Source organism: Hyperoodon ampullatus, assembly GCF_949752795.1.
Source record: "Hyperoodon ampullatus genome assembly, chromosome: 6".
NCBI lineage: Eukaryota > Metazoa > Chordata > Mammalia > Artiodactyla > Ziphiidae > Hyperoodon > Hyperoodon ampullatus.
In genome coordinates, this window is record NC_136919.1 from 11,575,659 (window position 1) to 11,593,622 (window position 17,964).

The 17,964-nt window shown below is 37.7% G+C and overlaps 1 protein-coding gene across 4 annotated transcripts in view; it reads left to right on the top strand.

Annotated features, from left to right (window-relative positions):
- DENND1A (DENN domain containing 1A) overlaps positions 1-17,964 on the top strand; it is a gene marked incomplete at both ends in the record, with an annotated part of 539,637 nt that overhangs the window by 149,432 nt on the left and 372,241 nt on the right. The window contains one exon of one of the 4 annotated variants that reach the window (XM_079705783.1): positions 17,536-17,585. The exons of the other annotated variants lie outside the window; for them this stretch is intronic. Coding sequence (XP_079561909.1) covers positions 17,536-17,585 — 50 coding nt within the window. The remainder of the gene's footprint in view (positions 1-17,535; positions 17,586-17,964) is intronic. 4 annotated transcript variants of the gene reach the window in all.

Below are 17,964 nucleotides of genomic sequence, written 5' to 3' on the forward strand. Positions count from 1 at the left end.
CAGAGTATGAGCTGGATACCATACCAGGTAAAGATGAAGGAAGATGTAGATTTCATCTCCCCCTTGAAAGACCTTACTGTCTACTAGGCTACAAAGGTAATACATGTTCAGGTTGTTTCAATAGCTTGTAGAACAATGGCAAGGCCAGAAATTGGGGATATCTCTTTGAAAACTAGGACCTTTGGGGAGTGATGCCACAATGTAATCACATTTCTGCAATTTCTTGTTTTTTTTGTTGTGAAGCCATAGAAGTTAGTAAGTTAGCAAGAGTGGTACAGAGAAACCCAAGTGGAAAGTCTTGGGGCTGCCTTTAAAGAAGATCATCTTTTAAGTCTGTTTTAGATGTGTGCTTTTCTAAAAGTCACTGTTGATTCATGGATTTTTTTGAAACCTCTTGCTCAAAAAGGTCAGTTCCCATATTTCTTAGTAACTTGTCAGTCTGGGATTGTAGGTAGAAATATAATGTTCTCATCCACAGATAGAAACTCTTAATTTCTTCAGACCCTAAAACCTGGGAGGTGACTGTTTCGTGTAATGGCAACAAAGCACCCTGCTGAAGCCGCTTTCTTCAAGTAGTGGGTCCGTATCCACAATTGCCACCAAATGTAGCCATTTTGACGGACCACATTACAGATTCAAAGAGATTCATTGATAGATTGCAGATGTATAAATGCATCCCAGATTAAATGTCTACTTCTTTTTATATGTTTAAAAGTCTCCCATTCTTGATGATTGGCTTGTTTAAATGTTTTTCAAATTACAGGCTCATGGATAGGGAAAAATAATCCTAAAAAATAATCTATCACAGCTTGCCTCTTATTTATCCCTGTGCTGTTACAAGTCAAATTTATCACCTTGGATGAACGCTTTTAAAGTGTTTGCTGAAGAAAAACCACTTTGTATATAATAGATGCTATTCTGTCACATCTATATCTTTCATCCCCCCCCCGTCCCCATTTCCAGAAAAGGGTGAATTTAAGAATGGGATGGGATTGGACTGGCTTCTTCTTCTTCTTTTTTTTTTTTGCGGTACGCGGGCCTCTCACTGTTGTGGCCTCTCCCGTTGAGGAGCACAGGCTCCGGACGCGCAGGCTCAGTGGCCATGGCTCATGGGCCCAGCCACTCTGCAGCATGTGGGATCTTCCCAGACCGGGGCACGAACCCGTGTCCCCTGCATCTGCAGGCGGACTCTCAACCACTGCACCACCAGGGAAGCCCTGGACTGGCTTCTTAACGAAACTGTATTTCAAAACCTTAAACATTTAGCCAAACTCAGTTGAAAAAGTGATACATTTTCTGATTTAAGGCTCTGCTTTTGAGTTGAAGATTTCTTCTCAATTTGGTCACTTCCCAGCTGTTACAGTTATATAGAAGGAACCCATTAAAAAGACATTCTTTTTGAGCTATTCTTTCTGAAGGCATGCCAGGCTGTACAGCTATGTTGTACTACTACTTACTTGAATCTGACTCTAGGAAATGGAAGTAGGCAATCCCTATTTATACATTCTTATTAGAAGTGTTCTCCTGGTTTTATTCTGGCTCCAAAAAAGCCCTGGTAAATTTTAGACATCTCTGAATACTACTGGATGGTCTTATTTCTGGTGAGTTACTCAGTGATGATAACTAAGTGGACTGTGGCTGCTTTTGAGAGCTGTAGTCTGAGTCTTAACTTTAACCTCATTTAATCAGTCGCTGTTGCTTGTTTGGATGGACCTGCAAGTCTGCAGTCATCAAGCCCTGTTCATTATCCCTCCTAAATTGCTCTCTAGTCTGTCCTAGTCTGCTATTTCCCTCTGCATTCACACTCTCAGCTCCTCTCCTGTGGAGTTTTCTTAATGACCTGCAACCTAATGACCTTGTAATCACTACATTCTGTAAGATGGCCAGAGATGTCTTTCTAAAACCTAAATCAAATCACACCATTTCTCTTAAGTCAAAACTCCTGATGGTTCCCTGGTGCCTTCAAGATCTACCGCAAATTTCTTTACTTGGATTTGAGGCCCATCACAGTCTGTCCTTGCCCCAACCTCCAGCCTGGTTTCCTACCACTTCCCTTCATAACCAGACATAGAATGTCTATTTCCCAGCATGATTAGCTCTCTCCCACCTCTATATTTTCGCCCAAGATTTTTTTTTGTTTTTGTTTTTTTTTGGTGTTGCTGCTATTTATTTATTTATTTATTTATTTTTCACATCTTTATTGGAGTATAAATGTTTTACAATGTTGTGTTAGTCATCACTAATCATTAGAGAAATGCAAATCAAAAGCACAATGAGGTACCACCTCACACTGGTCAGAACGGCCATCATCAAAAAATCGAGAAACAATAAATGCTGGAGAGGGTGTGGAGAAAAGGGGCCCATCCTGCACTCTTGGTGGGAACGTAAATTGATACAACCACTATGGAGACCAGTGTGGAGGTTCCTTAAAAAACTGAAAGTAGAACTACCATATGACCCAGCAAGTCCAAGAAGTTTTTATGGTTAAAATGCCTTCCTCAGTTCCCCCTCCCATCCAATATACTTCTTTTCAGCATTAAATGCCCTGCTTATATCAATTCCTCTGTGAAACTTGCCCTGACTAAATTAGTCACTCTATCCTCAGCACTTGGAGAGCACTTGGAGCATTGACTCCTTACATTGTATTGTTTATTTACTATGAACTCTTCAAGTACAGGAATGACTATAGTCAGTGTTACTGGCTCTTCTCAGCAGCTAGGATAAATTAGGGGCCAGTGAATAATTGTGAATATAAAGTATGTAATGCACAGACATAATTGCTAAGGAGTTCAGATTCCAGAAAGGATAGTACAGAGCATGGCCTTTGGAGCCAAACTGGGTTTGAATTCCAGCTCTGTCATTTACTGGGATTTACCTCTTTGGGGTTTCATTTTCTCACCTGTAAACTAGAGATAATCATAGTAAGGATATCAGGATTCTTGTGAGGTTTAAGTGATTTTAAATGTGTAGAGTGCTCGGAATAATACGTGGCATTTAATAATAACCAATTATTATAGAGTGCCTACTATTTTTAGGGGGTAGATTCAAGGTAGCAGGGTAACCTGGTTTTGTTTTATCAGGTATTAGGATTATGTGTGATAAATTTGCCTCTAGAATTTCAGAGTAATCCTAGGAAGAATTCTGAAAAATCTTTTCTTTCTAAGCCCACACTGTTCTACAGCAAAATTTAGAGAAGTCACAAAGGTAAGAGAAATTTGTCAAGTAAAGATGAAGAGATAACCAGAAACAGTTTCTGAATATTTATGTTCTAAAATGTATGGAAAATATAGAAACTCTTTAAATGGTGATGAAGGGATTTTAAGTAACTAATTACTTTTATTTCTGTTGTGAAAGCTGTATTGAGACTTTCCATTTTCAAAACCTCAATTTAGTAATGGGTCCCACTGTCCTTGTAAATTAGCCTTTTTGGTTGCATGTAGTACTTTTTATTATTGTGTTAACTTTCATTTTAAAAATACTTATATGCAGTAGAGTTAAGATTCCTCTAGCTACCATAATTTCAAACTGTCTAACTAACTGTCTTACTGACTGAAACTGTCAGTTTCAGATTTCAAATGTGAGATAACATGAAGCCCAGACTTTGAACTATGTATGTATATGTCTATGTATGTGTGTGTATGTGTGTGTGGGTAGAAATGGAAAGGATAATTAAGATTGTTTTTAAATAAAATTGAGCTTACCAAAAATCATTTACTTTTATATCAACCTTGTGAAATATATAATATTGTTTCACATTGCTTTTATCCCTGGAATGTTTTTATGTAATATTTTATACTTTTATTTCTATAATATTCTAAGTATTATTAAATATTAGATATTTATATAATATTTTAAATATCTAGTCTGCTTGTCTAGTAAATGCTGACCCAACTCTCAAAAGTCAGCTCAGGGGTTCTCTGGTGGCGCAGTGGTTGAGAATCCGCCTGCCGATGCAGGGGACACGGGTTCGTGCCCCGGTCTGGGAGGATCCCACATGCCGCGGAGTGGCTGGGCCCGTGAGCCATGGCCACTGAGCCTGCAGGTCCGGAGCCTGTGCTCCGCAACGGGAGAGGCCACAACAGTGAGAGGCCCGCGTACCGCAAAAAAAACAACCCCCCCCCCAAAAAAAAAGTCAGCTCAAATGTCACCAGCTCTGAGGAGTCTTTGATATCCCCTGGGTAGACCTGACAGTGCCTGCCATTTTTCCTTGACCATGCTTTCAGAAAACTTAAAGCCCTTTATTACACATACTTGTTTATGTATCCTTTCTCTCTCCCAGGCAGAAAGTCAGGGATTCTTGCCTGCTACATGTCCACATCTGTAGGACCTGGTACTGTACATGGATGCTAATAGGCCAAATATTTGATATATAATAATAAACAACCGGGCTTCCCTGGTGGCGCAGTGGTTGAGAGTCCGCCTGCCAATGCAGGGGATACGGGTTCGTGCCCCGGTCCGGGAAGATCCCACATGCCGCGGAGCAGCTGGGCCCGTGAGCCATGGCCACTGAGCCTGCGCGTCCGGAGCCTGTGCTCTGCAATGGGAGAGACCACAACAGTGAGAGGCCCACGTACCACAAAAAAAAAAAAAAAAAAAAATAATAAACAACCAAATAGTGTTCACACTGTGATCTTTGGGCTCAGAATTTGAACAAAGTAGGACAAACCAAAACATACATTTATTAAATCTCACCTTGCCTAACAGAGAGGAATTTAAGATTCTTATATTTGAATATATTTCAAACATGATGCCTTGTTAGTAACATCTAGTTTTAGAAGTGTCAGCAGTAATTGTAAGAACATTATTTTTATTAGAGAACTCTTCCAACCTGCCAGATACTTATCATTCCTAGAGATCTAAACCCCTGGTAAATTGAGAAATATTTTTGCATTTTTAAAATGTATCTGTTATTATAAACAGATTTAATGGCAGCTAAAATACTTTTCATTATTCACTTATTTCTTAACAAATATCATCCCCCCTAAAAATTTTAAGTGCCTTTTTTTGGGGTATATTTGGCCCAAAGAAAAGTAGAAGGCAAGTATCCCCATGTTATATGAGATTTGGCTTTGGAAATGTTACTTTGGGCAAAGGCTTTACTTTTTCAGCATCATTTTTTTTCATCTATAAAACAAGAAAGTAATGAGGATTTTGTAGGAGAATTAGGCATGATGTGTACACAGTACCTGCATTAGTCTAGTTTAATACATGTTTTCTAATGTAGCATGAGGAAAATGAAGCAAAGAGAAGATTTTGCCGTTTCCATGTAATTGTTGAAGTCTAGTATTGCACTAAGCCCTAGAATGTAGATAACTCCTTAATGTGGATAAAGAGCCTGGAGTCAAGAGATAAAAACTAACTCTTTTAACACCACTCCCCAGTTTCCCATTACAAGGCAGATGGAACATCTATTTGTTCTTTCAGTAGTACCCTTCAGACAAGCCATGGTTTTCCCTCTCTCTAAGACTAATGACCATAGCATCCAATCCAGGATACTTGTGAGAGCAAAAGGGTGCACCATGATTACACAGAGATAATGAGTGTAACCAGGATGTTCTGGGCAAGCTGGTGCATAACGTTACCCTAACCTAAGACCTTTTGATACAACAACAAAAATCTTTTACTCCATTGCTGCAATTGGAAAGCAAGGTGGGAAGAGCTTGAGCTCCTAGGAGAATGAAGTTGGGTTTGAATCTTAGCTTTTCCATCACTATCTATTTCCAATTAGGCAAGCTACGTCACCATTCTACCTGAAAGTAATTTCACTTGGCTTTCAAGGCCTCAGTTCATGTGTAAGAGGGTGATAATATCAACATCAGATTACTGGTAGGATCACTGAGTATATGTAAAGCTTCTAGCACAGGATGTGACACTTATTAGCTGCTTTGTCCATCTCCTTCCACTTGTCACTTAACCCTCTCCAGAGAGCAGATGACCATTGGTATTTGGGAAACAAAATACAGGCTGAAACAGAAGAAACTTAGGTAAATCAATTAGATACCTTAAATTGTATACATAATTCTTAGCTTTTAAGTCATAAATGGTAAACCCTTGACAGGAATGACTCATATTACATTTATACAGACTTTAATAGTTTTCTCTATTCCTTTCATTTTCTACATCAAGAATAAATATTGATTCTCTGACAAACTCAATTCTCCTTTGGTCCATGTGGTCTCACCACTTTCCTATGAAGATTAAACAAGAAGACATGTAGACTGTTAGGTTCTGAAGGGAGATTTAAGCTGGTCCTATTCAAATCTATTACAGTTCCTATGTTGCTGTCTTCAACCACAACCCCTCTCCCTGCTGCCAGGGTTATTATTAAGGCTCCCGTGTGAGGCTCCTCTTCCATCTCAGTGGCCTGACAGGCATCCAGTTGTGTGTCTGTCCCTTCCTGTGGAAACGGAGGGTCTTGAGGTCTATGGACAGTCTGATGATAGGAATGACGGCAATAGGACTAGCATGGGTATTCAGGAGACAGGAGCTCAGTGAGAATAGCTTCTGAATCCCCCTGGACTCTAGAAGACTTGGGAGTAGACAGAGGGGTTAGGAAATGACATGCAGGTGGGATGCAAAAGATTCAAACCCTCCTAGTGACTTCCAGTACGCAAGAATCAAGTCCAGACTCCTTAACATGCCCTCTAAGGCCGCACGTGATTTGGCCTCTGCCAACCTAACCCCATCTTCTGCCACTCTCTCCCTCGCCGCCTCTGATCCAACATGCCAGGCTTATTTTAGTTCTTTGAATGTGCCAAGGGCTGTTGTTCAGTGGCCCTTGCTCATGCTGTTATTTACTTGTTCTTGGGCTTCTTCTCCCTATCCCTCTTGCAATCTTTGGCTGGTAAACACCTGCTCATTCCTCAAGTCTCAGCTCAAAATGTCGCGTCCTGAGATGCCTTTCTTGACCCTTCCATCTAAATTCAGGCCCCTGTCATTTTGTCTTAGAGCACTTTCTTCTGTTCTTTCACAGCTTCTGTCACAGTTCCAACAATGTATTAGCGTATTCCTTTGCATAGCATCCGTCTTTCAACTAGATCAAAAACTCCATGCAGACAGGGTCTTTAGCACATTGTCTGGTACTAAATATATTATCTTGCCTAGGGAAATATATCAGTTTTCTTTTCTAAGATGACTTTGAAATATTCTTGATTTCTGGGGCTCCCTTGTCTCCTTCCTTGTTAATTGACACTTGGGAAGGTTTCTTCAGAGTTATTTTGAAATTCAACAACCACAGCAAATATTTGAATCAAAGTCACATGAATGGATCATCTGTCCCCCAGCAAGTGTTAGTAGTGAGATTCTTTCTTGTTCTGATGGGGTGAAAGGGATTAGCAGGCAGCAGCTTACCAGGACCTAGATGGTACATCTAGATTTTCGACATGTTGTGCCTGAAGTACCTATGGGACATGGGGCAAAACTGTCAAAAGGCAGTTGGAATGGGTGCCCGGAGCTGGAGAGGTAGTTTATAAAGGAAGATTTGAATCTGAGTCATTTACACAGTGATGGTAATTGAAATTAAAGTATAAGTAGACTATGTTAATGGAGGAGGATACAGAGAGAGAAGAAGGAAGATAAATTCCTGGGAACACATATAAGGGAAAGGAGTTGGGGGGGGCAGAAATTGAGAAGTGAGAGGGGCAGGAAGAGGCCCTTCTACATCTAACAGAACGTTGGGTGTGCATATAACGTGTTTGAATGAATGTGGCGAGGAAAGCGCCAGAAAAAGCTTTCTTCTCTTTTAATATTGCTTTTTAAAATATTGTAAACAATGGAATCACTTTGCTGTACAGCAGGAATTAACACAACATTGTAAATCAACTATACTTCAGTAAATTAATTTTAAAAATATTATAAACAAAATAACTCTCAAATTGAAGAGCTCTTGAGAATCCAGAGAGCATGATTTATCTGTCAAGAAAACTCCTGGACCTAAACTGTAGTAGTGAACTGTTAATATAAGAAGGAATTGTTTCGCTGAAGAGTCCATGCCACAAAACAGCTGTGAATTCTGAGTAGTGGAAATATGTTTTCTTTTTAATTCTTTGTATTTTTTTGTATTTTAAGTGATTTTTCCAAAAGAGAGTATGTTTGTATGCAATAGACATTTGGCCGTTTAGCAATAATCATGTGTGAATTGTTGGATCACCAGAGAACCAGCAGGATTGACATTGTCATTTTACCTTTCAGGAATTTCTAAATTTGAGTTTTTGGGTGTTCATGAGTTTGTTTGGGTAATGCTGTGTGACCAGCTCCTTGACACTCTAGATCAGAGGTTGAGGCTGGTTTTTTGTGGCCTTTGAGCTAAGATGATTTTTATCTTTTTTGAAGAGTTGGAAAAAAAAAAAAAAACAGAAGAATCTGTGACAGAGGCCATAAGTGGCCCACAAAGCCTAAAATATTTACTACCTGACCCTTTATAGAAAAAGTTTGCTGAGTCTTTCTTTAGTTTGTAAGTTGTATATGAAATAAACCAAAAATTTCATAAGAAAACCTCAAATGATGACTGCAGTTCTAGAATGTCTTACATGTCTTAAGGCTTTTCTTTTAAATAGTGACTTAGCTGTTAAATTATGAGAGCACATTTTCTTTGGTGATATATGAACTTGATTGATTGAAGACTGCCTTATGTGACTTGACAGTATGGTCAGAGGCCTTCTGTACTGTATGGTTTATCATAGAATAGTTCTGGAAAATGTTTAAACCTATTTCGGTTGTGTTAAGTTTATCCCAGGCAGCCTCAGGTAAACACTAGCATTGACGTGTTGGAGCAAGATATGTAAAGTGAAATAAAACATATATGTGGAACTGAATTATTTTCTTTGTATTTTGCTGGCCCTCTGAAGAGACATTTTCTAGTTGCAAAAGAGTAAAATCTTTGAGTAGTAGATTTTAGAAAACTATTTGAATTGTATACTTTTTTATATCAATAGTGTTTCATATCACTTGCCTTCTGTCTTTGTAATGAGATGTCGTCGATCTGTTCTGTTCTGAGTATAAATTTCCTCAGTTCTTGAATCCTCCTAATATTGTTGCATCAGAATTTGCAAGTGGTGGGAAATAAAAGTTGATTATGAAACAGTTCTGTAATTGGAAATGACTGTGAACCGAGGCCCTATCTAATCAATTGCTAAATAATTCCCTCTCAAAAGCGGATTTGATATTTACATTTTGATTTTCATATTCTGCTCACAGTGTTTGTTGACAGTGTCTGACATCCCCTGCCACTGGATAAATAAAGCCTATTATTTCCTTTTTAACATTTTAAGTGATTACTCTCGTACAAGAGCTAAGAAGCAGAAGGTTAAGTATATTATCAAACTATCATCCTGTCTATTTGAAGAAGCTGGGAATCTTGATTAATATGCCTTGTTAACTGATGATTTCAGTTCCATACTGGTAGTGCTAGAATAATTTGTATAAACCAAGCAGTACAGATTCCTTATTTTAGCACTAAGACTTACAAAGGCTTCTTTTAGCAGCCTTTAATTTTGTACCTTTGTATGTGACATAGCCTGTGGCTGTGATAGCTACTGTGAATCTCCAGTTGTTTGGGGATGAAAGGAGGAGGCAGCTGGAAACTCGGTAGCTGCATCTAGCTGTCTACCTAGAGAAGGCCTTGATTTCAAGTTTATCTAAACAAGCTCGACTAATCCCAACTATCTAGGGGGATCCACTGTCAAAACAAGCAGCGTGGCCCTGAGGCAAACACAGCTATACAGAAATGAAGGCTGGGGCTTCCAATACTCCGATGACTGCATACTGGAGGCTTTTTTCCCCCCTGAAAGAGGGTAAGAGAGGTAGAATTTGCATAATGCCTTTTCATTGGAAACTTTTGGAAGGCTGACAGACCTCCAGCTTATAGATCTGTAGCCACAATACATAGTCTATAGGAGAATCCTTGAATGACCTAACCATATTGAAAGAAAATATAAAAGCGTCCAAGTATAGCCAAGTGAGAGAGGAAAAGAGGCTGATGCATTGTCTAACATCTGCTGTACTTCTCGTTAGTTTTGTTCTTTGCTATTCTGTGTGGACTTTGGAGAAGCCTAAGACAGCCTAACATGAATCCTATAATCTTCCTTCTGAATATTTATGTAGCGTGCCAGCTTCTAAGCTGTCCTTTGCGTTTTCCTACTTCCCCCTCATTTTCATGCTCTCAAATGAGGCCAACATTTCAAAAGCTAAATAAATGTTTGTGAATGTTTATAAAAGATTTGCATAAATTTGTCCTTGTCTGACAAAGATCACTTTTTTCTTATGCCAGTTCTGAAAAAAATTTTTTTAAGGTTTTGGTGCTTGTCTTGACAACAAAGTCCTGCATCCCAGAACAATGATTGCTGATTAAGTGGGTATGCAATTGTGATTGAATAGGCTTTCAAGATACTGGGTAAAAAGGCCTATCATCTGAAGGCTGAATTATAGAATTTAAAAAATGTTATCAGAAGTACACATTTAAATCTATTTTTTTGGTACCATATCATTAGGTTAGACAAAGGGTTCTTACAAGTTAAAGTATAACTACCCATGGTTTTAAAAATCCACTGTATAAATTTTAATAGTTAGAATGTTTCAGTAACTCAGAATATCACTTTTCTTTCCTATGGTTGAACATATTTAAAAATAACTGTTAGACCTTTAGGGGCTTTTGGGAAACTGTAAGGCTACCGGTTGTACATGTTAATATGGTTATTGGGATGGTAATCAGAGGAAATACACCAGGCAGTCCTTTAAGATATCTGAATGTACAATCGTACCTTGAGAAAATATAAACTACATGGAATATGTGTTAAGGCTTAATTATAGGACACACACACACACACACACACACACACATACATACATACATACATATACACAGAGCACAGATACTCATGCTGCCGATGTGTTTGCTGAATTCATTTATTTTTTAAAATTAGAATGGATTTTGTGGGGTGGCAAGGGATGTTGTGGGTAGAGGTGCTAATTTAGTTCAGAGATATTCGAAGATTGGCAGGAGAGAGAGGTAACAGCCAGTTCTGTTAGTCCTTTGGTTGTATTGGTTTAGAGGTTTAAGTTGTCATTAAGGCACAAACTAGAGCCACTTCTCTGACACAGTTTTTATCACATCTGCTAGGCTTGTGTCCCAAGAGGAGACGTGGAGAGCAGTGAATTCAGCATGGGCCCATTATCGACTGCTTTTTCGCGTGTTGTAAAAGCAGTGAGACCTCAGGGAGGCTTGGAGCCTCCTCCCGTGTAATGTCCAAGTCAGATTTGAAGGACTGGTGGCAGGAAAGCTTTGGCCTTGGGGTATGAATTCTAAGAAATAGAGGCACAATTAAGTTTAAAAAATTCAAGGACTTTGAGCTTGATAATGAAAGATTTTTTTCTAGACAAATGTAAGTAAAACAGTTGCCCATCTGTGCACATTTTTGTGTGCATTTAAAATATTTAAAAGCTGACAGGTTTTAATATGCTTATAAAATAGTATTTCTATTAGTCCTCTTTTTTTTTTTTTTTTTAATGGTATCTTCCTGAGGGCAAGTTGCTTCTTCAGTGAAATCATGTTTGTAGTTTCACTGTTGGGACTCTATTCCTTTGGTATGTGCTGACTTGTGTGTCCCCCACCAACCATTCCTCCCCCCCGCCCCCGCATTTTCCCCAACCTTTCTTTCTTTTAGATAAATTCATAACATAAATGTTCAGATAATAGGATTTCAAATGTCTAAGGAAATGAACAAAGCAAAATATTGTAGAGTAATACTATTAAGTGCAAGGAATTATATTACCGATACCACTGAATGCTAATTGCAAGAGATTCAAACCAAATCATTTATTCATTTTAGAAGTATTTGAAAGAGTGTCACAGAGTTTATTGGTGTTTAACATTGAGCTTATAAATATAGCTCTCTCATTTTCAAATCTTTTGCTGTAAGGTTTAAAGTTAATAAAATGAAATCCGAGAATATAGGATGTTATATAATATCCTAATTTGGGGACAACTTTAAGTAATTTTTGAAGAAAGGGAAGGATACAAAAGGATAAAGTGATTGTGTTAAATTAAAAAAAATTTTTTTATAAGATTCAGTATTTTTACTTTAGACTTCAAAAGTCATGAAGATTTACACTTAAAAGTAGTTCTAGAGGTGGCTCTTCTGCTGTTGTAAGCATTCCACCTATATACTTAGTGTCCTTGATAATTTAGATATAAAGTTTACATGATACATTGTATAGAAAATGGTGAATTTCTATATCTTATTGTAATTTAATTTTTGAATTACAACATTGACTATGCATATTAGATATTACACAAGTTAGCATAATGATAACATATGCATGACTCAAAATTAAAGTTCATAAAAAGTGAACTGAGAGTAAATATTGAAGTATAGCAAAGAAAAGAAGCAGACTCTGTAGCATTTGAGCAGCGTTGTTAGAAATTTGACCCGGCTTTTATGTTCGGATGTTGAAAGGCCTTTCTGTAAAATCCCTTATTCAAAGCCTTTTCTCACTGGAAAAAAATAAAAGTTTGGTTGTAACTATAGTATGGATCTTGGGTTTAATTTGACATTTATAGGGAAGGAGAAAAATTGTATTTCCTGTTTTCATATTTAGGAAATTTCTGGTCAACATTGTTGAACTTGGTGCTAATTAAGCTTCTAAGAACTTCTTACCATTCTGTTTTACTCTTCTGAATCATAAGCATTAAAACCTCTGTTAGCTTTCACTTGGAGTCCCTGGTTTTAACTTGAAATGGCTTAAGGTAGAAATTTTGTTAGCTTTTTTGTATGTTTGGATTTTGTGTGTGTTCTGTTTTCAACTTTCAACTTGAGTTTTGAGATCATCAATCAAAGCCTCTTCTTTCAAGTCAGTTGCACTGATCTCACTTGCAGGACTTAGAGGGTCAGCATTTACCTCATGCTATTAAAAAATTTTTTTAAACATAGAAATAGAGTATTTTAGGAATTTGGGCTCCAATGATCTTTTCCTCACACATCTACATTCTGAAATGAACAAATAAATTAGATATGAGAGACTCAGGAAGTGCCCTCCTACTGTCTTCCTGCTTCTTCCTCCTTCACTCCTTTTTGGACAAAGGTGAATTATCGACCACTATACCAGCAATTTCCAAAGAGGGTGATTGTAGCTTTACATATTTCAAAATACATTAATTTATTCAAGCAGTCTCTTTGCTCTATTTAAATGTTTTCCTGCACACATTTTCTTTTTCCTTTTGGACTACTGAGAACGTGCCTCATCTCCCAACATTCTGTAACCCCAGTGGACATTATAATCAGCCTGCACTTTTGTCTTTCAGATGGCATTTATTTGTGGGGTGCGTATGTCTGTGTTTGACTGTCATTTGTTTTCATCTGCCAAATACAACTAATTTTTGTTTATGGGCTTCAATGAAGTAATGAAAACAAAGTATTTGACATCTGAACTGATGGCTGTTGCAGAATCTCATACACCTTCCCACCCCGCCCTCCAAATTCAGGGGGAATTGGTTTAGCCTCTCATTATTAATAATCCTTGTTAACGACATCAAATTTAGTCTTTGAAGTTTTGCCTCCAGATAGGATTCTATTATAGATAATATTATAAATGTAAAATTTTACCAGGTTTTTAAGGGAATAGCTCAGTTTCATCAGAACATAATCGACTTTGTCCAGATTGGAATAAGTTCCCTTGATGGGCCTTCTGACTGTATGAGAATTCAAACTGGGTGAAATGAACCCAAAGAAGACCAAGATGAATCTTGAATTCTTTTCTGATTTTCACTTGCAAATGAATCCAGTGTTAGGGTTGTTGATTTCATATTTTGGTTCACACTCTGAGATTTGGTATCTCCTTGTGGGCAGAGCTTTGTAGATGTTGTTGCTTTTCTACTGCATTGTGCGATCTGCTGCTTAATATACCCATAACTGAAAGGTTAGTGCAACTGCCTGCCCTCCACGCTCCCCCCCGCCCCTTCTGCTCTTACTTATTCCCACATGAAGTATTGTATATTGTGTTGGGAAGAAAAGCCCTTTTGGAAATTGCCTATTTCATAAATTGTCTGGTGACACAAAGGGGTTGAATGCTGTATTCTTGTCTCATTTATTTTGAAAACTTTCCTACTGAACTCACCTTAATCAATGAGCTCAGTGTTGTCTCCAATAAGTTATGTGTTGGATATATTGATTGGGAGGGATTTTAGAAAACCCGTCTGGGGTTTATAATGTCAGCAGTGTTTTGATTATGAAAAGAGTTGGAACCTGGGGACATGGAACCAGGTGGCAAATGTCCTAAAGCCAGTGGTGACATGGTGGACTGGTTCCCTCCTGGGATCTAGTTCATGCCCTGCACTTTAACTGTGGTGACTGGCTACTATAGATGCACTTTTTTTGCTCATTAAAATGTTAAAAAATCAAACTGTACATAAAAAGATTTGTGAAAATATAAACTTGGGAATTGATCTGGAGAGCTGGCACAATCTTCCCCACCCCCTGCCTTAGCAACGAGGTCATTTACATTTCATCAGCTGTATTGCATCTCCAAGATCCGATTTATGATTTACGTGGCAGTTGAGGTTGTACTGAGGCTGGTTGTCTGCAAGAGCTTGTGTAGGCGAGGAAGGGAGGGAGGGAGAAAGAGAGAGAGAGGGAGAGAGAGAGAAGAAAACAGGAGAATTACTTTCTACAAAGAAAGTTCCCTAGCCAAAGACACAGGTTCAAGAGAGAAAAATGGGTTGGTAACTGGCTAGTGACTGTTTTCCCAGTAAAATTAATATTGAAAGACTGTGGGACACTCTGCTATAAGCATGATGCTCAAAATATGTTTAAATCAGGGTTTTAAAGTCCCCTCTCTCAGAGAGTGGTACTTTTCATATTGAAGTAATTGTGTTTTTCTTTGGAAAGAGAGGATAAGGTAGTTACCTGTTTATATATGGGGAAAACATCAGTATTAAGAAAAATCGGTTTATTTCAGCAGTTTTTATTTACAGGAAACATTACTTGTTTTCCCCTCCCTGTTCCTGTCCTCCCCTTCCCAAACTGAGAAGTTTGATTTTTCAGTTCTGATTGAGATAATGTGTGAATTTGCCTAACACAGAGCAATGCTCATTTTTGTTTTCTCCTCTGACAGCACACTACTGTGCTGTTTGACTTAAATTGGAATATCAAACTCTTGTAATATCACAAACATGAAGAAACATCTTGTAATGCACAAACATGTGCCTACATTTGCCTATATTCCCTTCCCTCCTGCCCTCCCCCTGCCCCATTGCTTAATTAGACTTATCACTGCTTTCTTGGGTAAAAAGGAAAGCTCTTGGGAGGTGGGTTATACTCAGCCTACATTGAGTATTTTGATATTTGTTCTAATATTATCTGACAGACAAGTTCATGGTTGCTTATTACTCTTGACATTAGAAAGTGGTAAGTAGTTTCTGTATTGTAGTGAGTAATAAGTTGGGCATATTAGATTTCTCTGACTCTGCTGTAGCCATGGGGGTCCTTTCTTTCAAAAATCTTGAGGGCTTTTGTCAGCTCAACTCCAGCATAGAGTAGAGGAGTACGTCTGCACCTGTAACTTTTGAAGGGTAAAGGGTAAATGTCTTTGTAGCTGGTGTTCGCAATGAGTGAGCACTGGGGACTGAGTTTTCAAGGATGCTTGGTACATAAACTAAAGTCAAGCAATGCTTTGTGGTATTTGAAACTTGATGTGAAAGGAATTTGTAAGGAATTTCTTTTTGTGTGTAAATCCTAAGAGTTTTGTTTATGGGGATTATAATATATTTTATAATTAAAACTGCAGACATTAAAATGAATGTGTTGTATGATCTCTTTGCCAATATTTGCCTGATAATAACATTATGCATTGAAAAATTGCTACTGTTCTGATTCCCCGTTACCTATTGCAATTTATTGTACTATGAGTTTTAAAACAGTATGTGTATGGTCTTATGAATATGCCACATTATGAAATTAATTAATGTATCAGTAATGCCTCAGGATATGCTGAAGTATTCTTACCCACCCTTTTTCCTTTTTCACTTTTCTGTTCCTTTACTGTATCATGACGTGCCTTAACAGTGCTATGATATACACCCAGCCCAAAATGATGTTAAAAAAATAGGATATGCTCAATTGAATTATGTAGGCAGAACATGCTCTGGCAGAGAAAGTCAATGTGCTTTCTGCTTCATTGAGTGGGTTATTAGATTGATGTGGTTTATTTCTTGAGTGATAGAACTGGTTTTAAAAATAAATGAAGCGAGAAGCATCAATTCAGTTAGCATTGATAATTCATTATTATTGGTTAGAAAAGTGCTACATTTGTAAACTGATCTTTAATTTATCACTTGGATTAGGATTTGCAATGGGCAGGTTTGTTTTAATTTGAACCAGCTTCTCAATGACTGAAAAATGTGTTCTTCATTTTGTCTTGAAGTTGGATTTTAAATAGTTAAAAAGCAAATCAAATGCATGAAAGGAATACTTTTTTAAAATTTATAACATTGGTCTAGGAACTTATGATAAGCACCAACTGTGGTCTGTCCAAGTCTGCAGTTAAAATTAAGTCAAGTTAGAGAAAATTCTATGAAGGAAGTAATGATTAATTACTTGGGTCTGTGTGTTGCTGTTTGTATATATTCTGCGTACGTGAAATGCATCTATTGGGAAAAGTCACACACCACTGTATGTTGTGTCTCATATAGTATTCTTAATGTTAGAAGTTTCTCTTTTATGAATAAGTCTTTGAAATGTCACTCTGGGTTTTTTTTTGTACCCTTTTTGTATACTTCCCCTGAGTAATGTGCTTGGTTTTATGTACCTACATATTTGTAAAAAAACATTTAAACTGGTAGTTTGCTTTGGATTTTTATAAATTACAAGCAGGTAAGTGTGTTCCATTTTGATAATGACGTTTAATGATAATGACTAAAAATACTGCACACTTAAAATTGTTATAGTTTGATTACAAAATAAATTCATGCCAGAAATGGCAACTTCTTTATAAAGTAAGTAAATAAAGTTTTAAACTCTAAAAAAATGTAGTTGACAATGTTCGGGGACAATTATCTTCCAGTTGGTTTTCTATTTTGCTTGTGATTTGGCCTATTGATGTTGGGAAGCGTTGTCTAATCCTGGCCCCCTCTGTTCCTAGGTAACAGGCAAAAACGGTGCCAGCAACAGCGGCCCTGCCAGGCCAAACCCATGTGGCTCGGTGTTATTCACTCTGATCCATATGGTCAGGCTGGAGATGGTCCCTGGAGGGGTGTTAACACTCAGCAACCCACCCGCCTCCCTCCCTTCAGAGCTTTCCTGCACGGCTCCTGCTGCTTGCCCATGTGTGATTCTTGATTAATTTTTCATTTTTAATGAAGTTTGATCATGTTTATTATTTCTCATGATTGACTGCCTGGTGCTCCTCCCATGTAATTGATAAAGCCCATATTTCTTCATCTGTCTCCTCTTTCTTTAGGGTAAAGTTACTAGATTGTGTGCCATGGTTAATGTTAGATTTATTGGTCCCATTAGATGTATAAATTATCTCTCTTTCTCTCCACAGGAAGTTCTACAGACTTTGACCAAGTTTTGTTTCCCCTTCTATGTGGACAGGTAGTGTCAGATTTTCAAACTTTACTAGAAAAAAAAGTGTCAATAAACCTGCTATGGAAAATAAAAACCATACCATTCTTAACATTCTGTCTGTTTAACCATGATTTAAAACACCTATGTTCCAAGGAGAGTTGCAGTATTCTCCTTTCCTGGGGATTTTATTGACACTATCAAAAAGTTTAAAGCCTAGAGCTTTGCATTGGTTAGTTTGTGAGATATATTTTGCATGACATTAAATTTTTTATTTTGGTTATCAGACTCAAACCATGATTAAGAATGGTTGGTATTTAATCCAGTGCTATTTAATTTTTATTGAAATAGGAATGTATTTGACTTAACCAAGTAGTATTACATAACTCCATGGCCTTATGAGTATTAT